This window comes from Podarcis vaucheri, assembly GCF_965113315.1.
Source record: "Podarcis vaucheri genome assembly, chromosome: 15".
Taxonomy (NCBI): Eukaryota; Metazoa; Chordata; class Lepidosauria; order Squamata; family Lacertidae; genus Podarcis; species Podarcis vaucheri.
The window spans coordinates 44,746,298-44,760,044 of record NC_138753.1 but is presented as its reverse complement, the minus strand read 5'-3'; the positions used below and the strand labels follow the sequence as shown (position 1 = coordinate 44,760,044).

General features: G+C 48.3%; 1 protein-coding gene across 10 annotated transcripts in view; it reads left to right on the top strand.

Moving 5' to 3' along the window:
* SORBS3 (sorbin and SH3 domain containing 3) overlaps nt 1–13,663 on the top strand; it is a 79,118-nt gene extending 65,455 nt beyond the window's left edge. For 9 of the 10 annotated variants that reach the window (XM_082200322.1, XM_082200326.1, XM_082200320.1 and 6 more), the window contains 7 exons: nt 372–418; nt 1,067–1,181; nt 5,126–5,251; nt 7,461–7,970; nt 8,820–8,902; nt 9,717–9,823; nt 10,912–13,663. In XM_082200322.1, the coding sequence (XP_082056448.1) occupies nt 372–418; nt 1,067–1,181; nt 5,126–5,251; nt 7,461–7,970; nt 8,820–8,902; nt 9,717–9,823; nt 10,912–10,973 (1,050 nt within the window). In that variant the 3' untranslated portion in view covers nt 10,974–13,663. The remainder of the gene's footprint in view (nt 1–371; nt 419–1,066; nt 1,182–5,125; nt 5,252–7,460; nt 7,971–8,819; nt 8,903–9,716; nt 9,824–10,911) is intronic. The other variant, XR_014213837.1, reaches the window with a different exon arrangement.
* Nucleotides 13,664–13,747: the final 84 nt, after the last annotated feature.

Here is a 13,747-nt window from a genome sequence, read left to right as displayed (position 1 = left end):
GAGAATCCGGGAATCTTTTGCAGGAATTTGGTCAGGACAAATCCTCTCTAGCTGGGAGTGTTTGCATGCTCTTAAAGAGAAATGAAGGGTGTAGAAGTGCATGAATTAAACCCCTACAAAGAGTGCCTAAATGTGTTTTTTTCTCATCCATGTGAGCCTCGTTTCGTTTTTACTCCAAGGGTTGCCTGTGGCTTAGTGAGTCTTGTTCACTTCTGGCACTCGTGATTCAGGCCAGAGATTTTCAATGCCATTATTCACTTGGTTTTGTGTTGTGCTGGCAAGATGCCCAGGTTCCCTTTTAAAACCTGATGGCTTTGAATTGCATCTTTTAACTCCATGTCTGCTTTTAAATAGTTTTCTCCTTTTTCCAGATGAAAGCTGCTCGGCTCAAATTTGACTTCCAGGCAGAGTCGCCAAAGTGAGTCGCAATACTGGTAACCTTTTGGCATTCACACAGTGCTTGGGTCACTTGGCATCCTCATTACGATTTTTAGTCATCTTTGTTAATTAATGCAGCACCATTTGCATCAGAGTTGGGGAACCTGTGACCATTTGCTGTGCTGGCTGGGTTGATGGTCCAAAAACCTATGGGAAGCCACCAGTTCCCCAGCCTTGCTCTGCTAGCAAAGAAAGTCAGGGCTCTGCCCTGGGAAACCTGACACCAAAAGACAACAGAAGAGAGACAAAAGGAAGGGCGGAAAGGCTGAGGCAAACAATGAACATGATCAGGTGCAGTTTCATGTTCTTAGGCTTTTGTTTCTTACACTCCCTAAGGCTTAATTTCAGGTGGGAATAAATTTAAGTCAAAGGGTTTATGAGAAAAGTGGGATCTGAGGGCAGATTTGAAGTGGGAGAGAGAAGTGGCGTTGTGAGCTGCAAAGGGCGGGTGTGCTGTTTCACGAGTTCATCTCCTGATCCGTATCCTCTCTCTGTAAAGAGTTGGTGTCAGCAACTCGAAGAGGAGGCAATTTGTCCCATTGAAATGAGCAGCTTTAATGAGAGAATATTCCTAATGGAGGTCCATGATGCATCTCTGACAGTGGGACGTTGCCATCTGATTTTTCAGGGAACTGACTTTGCAGAAGGGTGACATTGTCTACATTCACAAGGAAGTGGATAGAAACTGGCTGGAAGGAGAACACCATGGCCGGGTGGGCATTTTCCCCACCAACTATGTGGAGGTAAGTATACCTTGCTATTCCAGGAGAAGGCTTCATTTGATAAACTGAATACACTTTTGTTCAGTATGTAGAAGAGAAGGGAGATAGCAGAATTTTTTTTAGCAATCTGGACCTCCATCTGCTTTTAGATACAGGCAAGATTAGTGGTAGTGGGAGAGGGTCTCATTTTCAGCAAAAATATCCTCTATTTTTGTTTCAGTCCCATTATTTTGCTAATAATAATAATAATAATAATAATAATAATAATAATAATAATATACCCCAGGTAGCTAAACTCAAGGGTTGATCAAGTCTAGGATCACTAACAAGAGTTCCAGTGTTCTGGGTATTAACACCGCACTATCAGTGCATAAGGCGGTTTATAGAGTACAATGAGTGCCCCGCAAGACGAATGCCTCGCAAGATGGAAAACTCGCTAGACGAAAGAGTTTTCCATTTTGGAGGTGCTTTGCAAAACGAATTTCCTATGGGCTTGCTTCGCAAGACGAAAAAACCGCTAGACGAAGAGAATCACAGAACGGATTCTTTTCGTCTTGCGAGGCACCACTGTAACACAAACAAATGCCAGGTCCCTGCCCCAAGCAGCTTACAGCCGAAATTCAAGCAGCTCTGGCAGGGGGAGGAGGGCAACAAAGCGAGGGAGATTCAATGTTAACAAGGGACAAAGTGAACCACTGCTGCTCTGAATACTTTCATCCCTCTCGTCTGTGTTGTCTGGCAGTGACTCCAGTGTGGCCGTGGGAGTCTTTCCCGGCTGGATCTGGAGATACTTGGAGGATTGAACCTTTTGGGTGCAATGCATGGGCTCTGGCATGCAGCAGCCGTCTCTTGAGTTGGGCAATGAGGACTAAGGGGTTAAGCCAAGAGCTTCGTAATAGTGGAGGGTTTGCACTAAGCTTAGAAGGAAGGAAGAGAGGTGGCCCCGTGTAGCATCCTGCAAGAAGTGAATATGTAAAAAGAAAAATAACAGGCAGAGTGTTTCAAAGCAAAGGAACAATGTTTTCATACAGGACACAGATAATCTGTAGAATTCAACTGCCATGTGTACCTTTTTGAAGGCCACGATTAATATAAACTAACAAACATTCGGGGGGGGGGAGGACAATGAGTACTAGAGTGGGGCACAGAGTATTCCCACCCCCTAGTGGGGTGGGGTGAAGGTTGGGCCCCACACAGTGTTGGGGAAGAGAGAGTCTTTGTTTCCACAGTAATTGTATCTTCAGATGCACCACTTAACTTTCCTTTAGGTGGTAGCCATTCACTCCTATGGAGAAAGCATCTGAGCAGTCATGTGCTTCAACCTGCTTCTGGGGCTCCTAGAATTTGGGAAGGAGGATCTGGTTTTGCTCCTTACACAGCACACTTGCCAGTATTAGCCTTTTCTGTTTTGACTCACTAAATGTAAGCCATTGAGGGGGTCTGTGATCTATTCCTTGTTCTGATGTTAAGTCCAGTGATGGAAGACTTGGAATTCACTTATTTGCATGTGTTTGGGAAGCCAAAGTCATCCCACACATCTGTTATGGCACACAAATATGGGGATCTCTTCAAAAAATGAATCTGGAAAAACCCTAGAATAAATATCTTTGTGCCATTTCTGAGCTCCCCAAGGCAACTGAGTCTTTCATTCTTGGTTTGTTCAGTGATGGCCAGCGTGCATCTCCTTGCATTATACATTGACTAAAAATTCAAAAAGGGGATTTGGCCCATTTTAGTACTTTCTACTTTCAATGAGATGTTGAGTCTTAGCCATTCCATTGGATTCAGGAAATGCTACTAGTTATTGATAAGTATGGCCTTTCTTTGGACAGTCTGAGTTCATTAGACTTTGAGATAGCATCTCACCACATGAAATCTCATATTTTAAAGCATGATTTTTGTGCTGATTGCACTTCTGCCTGTCTGTCCAAATGTGCCCCTTTGTATGCCGGACTACCCATTCAGATTCCTTGCCCTCACTTTGCAACCTGCATTGCAGATATCCTATTTATAGCCCTGGGGCTCCAGTCTGTGCCGTAGCTGAAGAACGCTATAGCCCCGTCCCCTATGAGGACGTGGTGTGCCTGAGGATTTGTACTCACTACTTGCTGGTTTGCCCAATCCACGAGGACTTAGGAGCAGCCTTGTTCAAAGATGTAAATCTCCCAGTGGGGTATTCGGTTAACTTTTATTAAGAAACAGATCTCCCTACACCAGGGGTCTGCAACCCGCGGCTCCGGAGCCGCATGTGGCTCTTTTACACCTTTGCCGCGGCTCCGGGGCGGATACTAGCGAGGGGAGGAGGCGCATTGTGCACCCCGACATTCCCCACTGTGGCGGGCACTGTACTGGCTGTGAAGTCGCATGGGGGTGGTGCTTGCGTTAGTCACGCACTGTCCCGACGTCACCTTCCCGCCCGCCCGCTACATTGTAAGGGGCATGTATGCTGGTCACTGCATTGAAAGGGGGCATGTACGCTGGTCACTGTTTTGAAGGGGAGTGAAGAACACACACACACACACAAAAGGTAACTTGTTAATTTAACGTTTATTTCTATGAGGAGGAGTAATTCTGAGGGGTCAAACAAAGAAATAATTAAAAAGTGACAAAAAAGTTATTTTTATAATGACAAGTTTTGCGGCTCCCAGTTTTTTTTCCTTCGGAAATGGGTCCAAGTGGCTCTTTTTGTCTTAAAGGTTGCAGACCCCTGGCCTACACCTTTGAGAAAGGGGCCTGTTGTGCCTTTAGAGCAGCAGGTTTAAGGAGAAATGTCTGTGAGGAGGATAAGTTAGATTCTTCAGGGGAGCAAACTCTTACCTGGCAGAATGTCTGGCTTTAATAATTACTTTAATTGTGCAATGTACTTTATTCTGTTTTATGTATTTTATATTTTGTAATGACTTTGGCTTGACTGACTGAATAAATGAATGAATGAAATGTTGGCACGGGATTCATGCAGAGGCCGTGGAATTCCAGGCACGCCAAGGAGTGGGCCAGTGGAGGGAGAGGCAAGGCACTCCATCCCTCTTCTGCACCCAGCACAGGCTGATGGAGGGGAGAGAGGCCCCCCTCTTCAAACAGCAGGGGTGGGGAAGCTTTTTTAGGCCAAAAGTAACGTTTCTTTCTGGGCTACAACAAGGGAGAGGTGGGCAGGACCAAAAGCAGAACAAGGACAGAGTGATAGACGTTAACTCTCCCCTTGTGCATTAGGCTAGTTCCTACACATAGTCACACACACACACACACACACACACACACACACACACAAGTCCTCTTTTGAGGCAAGCAAGATGCATTATCAAAGCTCAGGGACACAATCAAATTTTTTCAAATTTTTTTTTTGGCCTCAGCTTTGTTAACTTTTTTTTATTATATTTTTATTGGTTTACAAATACAAAAAAAGAAAACAAAGTTGTACATTCAAACTTCTTAATTACTTCTTAATTCCATTTTTTTTACTTCCCTCAATTTGTCTGAACTTCCTTCATTTTATAACTTTTAACACAATCCTACTTATTGTTATTTATTCTGGTAGCTTCAATTTCATTGTTTATTGAAAAACTAAGTGATAACCAGATTACGTTTGTAAGTTTTAAGTATGCTCTATGATGTGAAAATCTAATAATAATTATAAGCTCAGGGACACATTCTAGGCAGATAAAGACATTCAAGAAAGGGTACAAAGCAAGCCAGTGAGGGGTGTGGCCTGAGGCGAGTCCCAAAGGCCAGAGATAAAGAGAGAGAGAGAGAGACCTGGACAACCACACTTGACCCCTGGACTTAAGGCAAACAGCACAACATGCAGCAAATTGCTGGAGACGGAGGAAAGGACCACTCTGTCCCTTCTCTGCAGCCCCTAGGAGACTGGTAAAATCTTACAGACTAGTAACTTGTGTGGGCTTATTTGCAGAGCAGGACTGAATCCAGAACCACTTGTGCCATGCCACTGCTTGTCTTCCCAATAGGTCCTGCCTCCAACAGAAATCCCCAAGCCGATCAAATCCCCCACCGTCCAAGTCCTGGAATATGGAGAAGCCGTAGCTCAGTACAACTTCAAGGGTGACCTGGCAGTGGAGCTGTCATTTCGGAAGGTACAAAACGAAGCAAAAGAGCGGGGGTTGGGTGAGGGTGGGAGTGGGAAGCCCAAAGATGGGCAGAGAGAGGAATTCCAGCTCAGGATGGGGCCAGGGCAAAGGGCGCCAGAGCCTGCTGCCCCCACTGCCTCGTGGGCTCCAGGCCAGCTCATTCCTCTCTAACAGATGTTCAGTTGTCTGTTTCTGCTTCTCATAAAACTGAGCTCCAAGACAGTCAGTGACATTTTAGTGCCTCGGGCAGAAGATCCAAACGGCGTCTCCCATGGTGATGAAAAATGTAATAAAAATGCAATAAATTGACAATTTCAGTGCCCCTTTTCATGGTAAACCGCCAAATCTGTTTTCACAGGCAGGCCACCTCCATCTTGTCTAACAGCAGAGCCGGCCCTGAGTGGGCTATTAATACTCTGCTTGCTGTTGCTGACTCACTCCCACCAAACCCCGTCCGCATCCCCAGAAAACGTCTGGGAGTTCTGCACGAAAGATAAATTAGACAAAGAACATTTTGTATAGCTTGCTTGAACGTGAATTAGATTTTACATAATTTACAGACTTTGTTCTGACCTTTTTTTTTGGAGTTGGTGCTTAATTTGGTGGTATTTTACAAAGTGTAACAGGATAATAGCAAGAAAAAAGATATGGGAAAGTGGAGTTTTTATGGGACAAAGACTCTTGACTGGAAGCAAGGTAAGATGGAGGGACAGGTCACTCTGCAGAACTGAGATGTGCAGTTCCTAAATACAGGATTTTTTATGGATGCTGCCTGAACATGTGTCACACTCAATAAGAACTAGAAACTTGTTGTTTTTACAAAAAGAAACTCATCTATTTTGCAGAGAAGCCAAAATTTTGCATTGATTGGCAATTAAGGTTTCACAAGGAGAAACCTTGTAAAAATACGGACTTCCAAATATGATTCCCCCTCCCCCAATGTTAGGCCTAGTTTTTCGTAATCTCATCTGGCTGCTGGTTCAGCCAATGATAAAGTCAGTTTTGTTGTTGCTGGACTGAGCTATGAAATTGAGCTAGGTCCTCTGACAACCTACTGGGGTGCTAGAGGAAATTTGGCAGCTTCCTCCCGACAGACCACCAGCACTGCCCAGTTTGGACTTAGCATTGCTCTGAAGTTTCCATTCTCAGCATACCTTTATCTGTTAAGCAGTACATTCCCAGCAGGATCGTGGGTGACCTTTATTTTCTAGGAAAAGCTGGGAGCCCTGAAGACCTGGAATTACCTGTGTGACATGATTAGCTCTCTCTGATGCACCAGGAAGTTCCTTTGGGGGCAGACGCTTCTGCGGTGCATAAACCTACATGAAAGTTGGGTGCAGATTACAATGTGTAAAATCACTGGTGAGGGGTTTGACTGTTGTGTTTTGCTGCTTAAACACGCTGTGTACACTTGCAGGGAAGACCAACCAATTGTGATCTCCTAGCAAGCATGCACAGGAAAACAACAGCATAGGTGCATATGCTCATTGTGTGATATTCTACGTGTGGGTTTCACAACCTCTTAACCACGCCATGTAGCCTGTCCAGAGTGTGCCTCCCACCCCGTAATGTCACCAGCTGCAAGAAAGAGTCCTAGGTTTAAGAGGCCATGTGGTGTGTTGGTCAGAGTGTCAGACTAGGACTGGAGAGAGCAGCTTTCACATCCCCTCTCAGCCTTGAAGCTTTCTGGGCCAGGCACTCTCTCTCCGCCTTGGCAATAAAATGGGAGTGTGCATGCTCCACAGAGAACAGGTGGGAGATAGATAGATAGATAGATAGATAGATAGATAGATAGATAGATAGGTTAGATATGGGTTGTTGTTGTTTTAATGAGCAGTGTCCTTAGTGTTTCAGGAGACAGCTGTCGCCTGTATGACGATCATAGGAAGACATCATCTGGGGGTGATGGGGGTGATGTTGCTAAACCTTTCAAGGTACCAAACAGGCCAGAGGAGTGGAGCAGAACAGCAAATGCTTGGGCTGGAAGAGCTTGTGGGTCTGTCAGGCTCCAGCTTTAAATTAGCCTCTTGCAAAAGTGCAGGAAACGACCACCTGTGAGAAATTCTTCAGCTGGAATTCCTGCATTGCAGGGGGTTGGACTAGATGACCCTTGAGGTCCCTTCCAGCACTACATTTCTGTGAAATCTCTTAACCAGGCCAATTAGTCAGCCTCAGGAGCTTCCTTGTGCTGATCTTTCCTTCTCCTCCTTTCCAGGGCGAGCGCATCTGCCTGCTTCGCAGGGTGGACGGAAACTGGTATGAGGGCCGCATCTCTGGCACCAACCGCCAGGGCATTTTCCCAGCCAACTATGTGCAGGTGGTGAAGGAGCCAAGAGTGAAGAACTCCGAGGAGTTTCCTTCCTCTCCAGGCCTGCAGGCCCCTTCTGGCTCCCCGTCCCAGCCACACTCCCCCGGCCTGAGCAGCAGGGGGCAGCTCAACCCCTCCCCGTTGGGCCTGCGGGGCTCCCAGGCCACAGATGTGCTGCATTCCTCGAGCCACTCGGGATTCACTTTCCCTGCATCCCCGAAGTTCGAGCACCCAGAGGCTGTGCCCCGCAGGCCCCAGAGCACAGCCAGAGCCGCCTCCTTCAGTCCCCACAGCCAGAGCCCTATCAAAACATCCAAGAGCAGCCCATCGCCAGCCTCATCCTTCCAGACTCAGGAGCCTGAGCAGCCGGCTGCCCCCACCTTGGCTCCACAACCACGAGGCGTCTTCCCACCGCAGGTGAGGCCCTGGCTGCTCCCCTCAGTTCTCCTTTCCTTTCCCCCCACCTGCAGTGGTAGGTACCCACCATATCCTTGCTTTGCAAGCAGTTTGAAGACCCCAGACCAGCTTTGCAATGGGCCTCCTATGTCAGTGGACACTCAGTCATGAGCGAACGTGGCCTTGACAGGGGTAGGCAGCCATTTAAATTCCCCCCGCCCAGTGTAGCACCAATCCAGGCACTGTGGGAAACTAAAATGGCGGCCAGAGACCCAGGACAGGCGTTGATGCTAGTAAGCCCTGCCAAGGTGCTGGGGCTTCAGCTCCAAGGCCTGAGAAGTGATGTCAGAGAGGGCAAATGCACTTCTGTTTTAGAGGAAGCAGAAACAACATCTGTCCTCAAAAAGCTGATCTTTAAGGGCAAAGATTCCACTTTCTGTGTTAAAATGAATAATGTAAGCTAGAGAGATGGTAATATTCCGTCTCCATTCCTCAGACCCTCATGGCTGTTGGCCTTCACTCAGCCACCAGCACTTTGAAGTTCCATGTCTGCCCCATGTCTTGGGGCTCAGTCTACCAGCTACAAATCCACCGAACAGTAACATAATCTAGCACAGGTGTTTCTCTGCTTCTCTGTAGTGCTTCTGCAGCAGACCAAAGGCATTATGGTTCCTAAGTTTGCTTAAGGTCTCCAGGTGCAGTCCCTTCCTCCCGGTCTCCATGCCTAAGAGGCAACGTGTCCCCATTTTACAGCACTTCCTGCCCAAGGGCTCAGGACATGGTGCCATTGCTCCCCCCCCCCAGCTCTGGCTCAGGTGGCTCCCTGTGTCCTCCCCACGGCTTCCCCTTTCCCCCTTCCTTTCTCCACAGGCAGCTGCTCCTGGAGCTTCCCAGCCACGCAGCCCTGAACACGTCTCTTCATGTGCGCCCCCCTCCAGTGCGCAGTGGACCCTGTAAGTGAGGCTGGTGACGAGGGGCTGGGAAGTGCAAAGCGGGGGTGCTCCTCCACCTGGCAGCTGGCCAGGCCCCTCCCTCCCTCCCTGTGCAGTGACCCATGGGGAGGGCTGGCTGCAGACGGCCCCCTGGGGTGCCAGCCAGGGACAGTGTCTGGACTGTGGCTTGGAACAAGGCCCTTTTTCGGAGGGGCTCGCACAGTGCCTGAGGAAGCGAAGCCTCTGGCTGCTCTAGCTGTGCCTTGGCTGGCCTTTCCAAGCGTTGCAAACTCCTGCTGGAGAAGACAGAGACGACTCCGCATCTCCTAGCGGCAGCACTCTTCCCCCTCCCCCCCCCCAGTCAGGAGGGAAGGCGATGGGGCGGAGGGCAGCCCAGAGTGTTTGCCTCGGCACATTCCTTTTCCATGTGCAAAGCACAGTTCACTGGCTCTGATCCACACAGCCTGCAGAGTGGAAATGGGAAACAAAAATGTCCTCTCCTTATTCTTTGATGTGCTTTTTGAAGTGTTTACTGTTTGAGGCACATTTCTTTTTTTAAAAAAAATACACATCTTTTATTTATTTGTATTTAATTTATGATTATGCTTGCAGCCCACCTCCCTCCCCCCCCGAGCCCAAGGTGGCATGCCTTGTTTTCCCTCCCCCTTCCTCCATATTTTATCCTCACAACAACCCTGTGACGTCAGGTAGGTAGGCTGAGAGTTGGATTTGAACCCTGGTTTCCCAGCTCCAAGGCCAACCTTACACCAGGCTGTGCTTTCACTTAAATAAATCCGGAAGGAGGTGGGCTCACGAAGTGGCTTCTGTTTTTCAGATACCAGGCTCTCTATCAGTACCGACCCCAGAATGAGGATGAGCTGGAGCTTCATGAAGGGGACCAAGTGGATGTCATGCAGCAATGTGATGATGGCTGGTTTGTGGGTGTGTCTTGGCGCTATAATTTGTGGGGCGGGGGAGGACTGTACCATCCTAGCACTGGAAAGTGGGTTGGGGTGTGTGCTGCTTTTCTGGGGCCTTGAAGCTCTCCTTTCCCTCCCACCCTGGCCACCAATGGCCTTAGGAACAGGCTATCGTGACTCCGGCTGCTTTTGCATGCCAGGCTTCGTGTGAAGGTGCTGGCTGCCAAGGAGGTCCTCCTTGGGCTTTGGAGGTCAGCCCATCACAGCATGGGAGCCAAGGTTTGGCTTATAAGGCATGTCATCCAAAGCTGGCATCCTTGCTCAGTTCTCTCCTTCTTAACCACAATCTGTAGCCAAGGTTTATCCTATGGTTACAGGTCATGGTTAAGGAGGAGATATTTTAACTGTGATCCCAAGTTTGGACAAGATGCTAAGCCTAACCTTTGCTTCCCTGCCATCGTGTGCCCAGGGAAGAGCAAAGTGGGTGCCAGCGCTCTCTGGGAGCCAGCACATTTGTCAGGTCATGGTAATCCATGCTTTGTCTTGCCATGATGCGCAAGCCATGCCAGAGTATCAGTATCAGACAGACCTCAGTTTCAGGTATCAAACTTGGCATTTGGCTTGCAGGAATGTGATACCTGTTGAGTATGATGCTCTACCCTTGCATCTCTATGATGCAAACCTTTTACCTGGCACTGGTCACTGCCCACATGCCCATGTTTTAATTGGAGCCTAGAAACGGCAAAAAGTACATTGGAACGAAGGTCCCTTCGTTTTCCCCTGTGTTCACCCACTGAATAGTCCAGCATGGCGTGGGTGATGTAGAATCATTACCCTCCAGATCATGCTCTTGAGTAGCTGCAATAGAGCCAAAAGTTCTGGAGAGGCCCCCAAAACAGGATGGAAGGACATAACTGTGTCCAAGAAAGCTGGTGCTTCAGAGTGAAGAGTTAATTAGTGCAGTGAATTAGTGCTTCCTTAGAGGCCAATATTTATTTCAAAAGGTTTTTCCAGGACACTCCTGGGAAAAGTTTCCACTGCAGGGTGGGCCACCTTGAGCCTCTTTTTCCTTCATCAGGGATCCTTGTTTTGCCTTTGTTTGTACCTTAGGTGTCTCTAGAAGAACACACAAATTTGGCACTTTCCCTGGGAATTATGTTGCCCCTGTGTGACTGCTCCTCGACCAACCCCTTGCGTGCCAAGTGGAAACTGAATCTGCTGCTCTTGTATCCGGTTTCCTTGGAAAGATGCCCCACAATCTGTAGACAAGGAGCAAAAAGAGGTGGTCGTGTGAGAGCTAGCCTGGAGCCAAGCTGTGTTCAAGGAAGGTCTTGCTGCTTGTACCCTGGAGTTCTCTGTTCCCTGACCACCGCCTTCCACTTCTGTGTCTTGGCTTCAGGGTGATCACACTCTTATTTCCCCCACCCTCCAGTATTTATGAAGCATCATTATTTCAAGCCTTTCTGTGACAAGCAAGAGACTCAGGCTAAGCAGACAGTGCAGATAACCTCCTGGGCTCTTTGCTTGCTGTGGTCCAACTGAGTTTCCTCTTTGTGGGCAAATCTGGGAGTGCCAGCCCTTCTGCCAGCTCTCATAGCAGCAGCACAAGATGGAGATGGGATTGGGACCCTGTGATTGCCCTGCATCAAATCTCCAGAAAGATCCTGCTTCCTTGCAATGGAGCACAAACACTGCTGTGGTGTTCTGCAGACTCTGTAACCAATGTCCCACTACAACTGAAGAGCTGACGGCGCTCTCTGAGCACCCACAACCTTCTCTGTGTTCCATGGGAATCCGTGGACCCTGCCTAGAGGAGGCTGCTCCACCAAGTGTATGCAAGGCCCCTTGGCTACCAGTAGTAACATTTTTGTACCTTGCCCAACTTCCCTCAAAGGCTTTGGCTGCTGGAGGTCCATCTAAATGGTCTCTCCATCTAAAGGATTCATTTAGAACTTCCAGTCATTCCTCTTCATGTTTGACCCTGTGAGTGGATGCACTATCTTGCTTGTGTTAAACTAAAAGATGTGATCACTTGGAGAGTTAGCAGATTCCTAGGGCTACTCTGCAGCTAGAGCACACTTTGAGCATTCCTTTAGCATAAACTCTCTGTCTTTACTTGCAGTTCATCTTCACCTTTCTCCTTGCCTAATTTTAAGCACCTGCTACAAAGAGTATAATATTGATACAATTGTTGGGGGTCGAAGGAAGGAAGTGAAGGGGAGAATTCAGTCCTGTTACGGTTACTGACATCTGTGCTAATTGACCCCAACTAAGAAGCAGTGGTGGTCCTTGCTTTTGCATAAGGGTCCATTGTCCACAGCTCCTCTCTGAAGATGCATCTCATTCCTGCCCCCAGCAGCAAAAGCCAGACACCCTTGGAGACCCGCAGGACTCCTATCCTGGCATTAGAAATCTGGGCCTGTTTGTATGTTGGCTGTATCCTGCCTTTAATCTCCTTGAACTTTCCATTCTGGCAGTCTCCTTTCACCTCCAAAGTCAAGGGTCAAGACTGGAGGGAGATTTCTAGGTCTAAAGATATTCTCTAGTGGCTAGAGTAGCCGCAGCTTGAGCTGTTCTCAAACTTCTAGGGGTATGCAGCTGGTGAGGCAGAAAAAAACAGAGGAAAGAGACAGTGGGGGATTGTATTGGGCCAAGAACACTGAGGCATCTATGTCTCCTGCAGCCTCTTGCACAGTGCTAACAAAATTGTCCTCCACACTGCAGCAGAACAGCTGTGCAAATGGGGTGTTGAGAGAGTCCCACCCGTGGAGAGAAGATGTGCAGGTTGAGACCAGCCCTGGTGGAGTTGAGTCTCTGCTCTAGGTAAACAACAGGGGCTGCCTTTTGTTTTTAAGAAACATGGTAGCAGCACCTTGCAGGTTCAGACTCAGCATCTTGGCTCAGTGGTTTCCAGACTCTTTACCTTCAAGGAAGCCTTTCCTGCCGTCCCCCACCTGTGCATATGCCACAGAACCAGCACATAGCAAAGGACTGTGGCGCATGCCCAAGTTCACTGAGGCACTATCATGAGGCAGTGAGGCAACTGCCTCAGGTGGCAGATGCTGGAGGGGCTCAGCAATGCCCTTCATGGGATTGGAGCTGCGTGTGCCATAAGCCTGCCCTAAAGTAGCTTGCTTTCATCAGGTAAGCACTCTGCAGGATGTGACCCTCTTGCCAGTCTGAGGCAGTTTAGACACCATACCTTTAACCCCCCCCCCAAATTATGGGAACCATAGTTTACCCCTCAAAAGCTACAATTCCCATCACCTTTAACAAGCTGGTTTCCAGGATTCTTTTTTTTTTGGGGGGGGGGGAGGCAGAATCATAGAATTGTAGAGTTGGAAGAGACCCTGTGCTCCAAATGTGCCTTAAATGTATGGAGTGTGTACAGCCTCAAAATGCGATTCAGGTGCCTCACTGAAACACGGTCCTGGTCCACTCAGCTTCTGTATGTGGAACGAAGGGGGGCACCAGTGTCTTGTTTGTCTCCAGCAGCAAAGTGTTGGGGGCAGCCCTGCTGTCAACCCATCACTCCCTTGAAGCAGCACTTTTGCAAGGGGAGTTTGGTAGAGACGGCAAACTCTCTTGTGGGAGAGCTCTTCTCTCTTCTCTCTCACCACTTGGGAGGAACCCCAACCACCACTATTTGAAACAACCTCATCTAGCATTCTGGATAAGACTGGGTCTCCTGACCTGACACATGATTCGGAGATGCGTTGTGCCTGCGCTGCACAGCACCACTGAACTTGGTCAGCTTGGAGGAGGCGAGTGGCTGTCTGGTTCGCTCTGGGACAAGAGAGTCCTTGATATTATTGCCTATGCAGCTTGTCCTGCCAATAAAATGTCGCTGATCTAAAGTCAAGTGTGGCTCTTGCCGTGTTGTTTCTAAAGCGTCCACAGATTGAAGATCCCACAAAGGCAGAGAGCAAGAGAGCACTATCTTAAA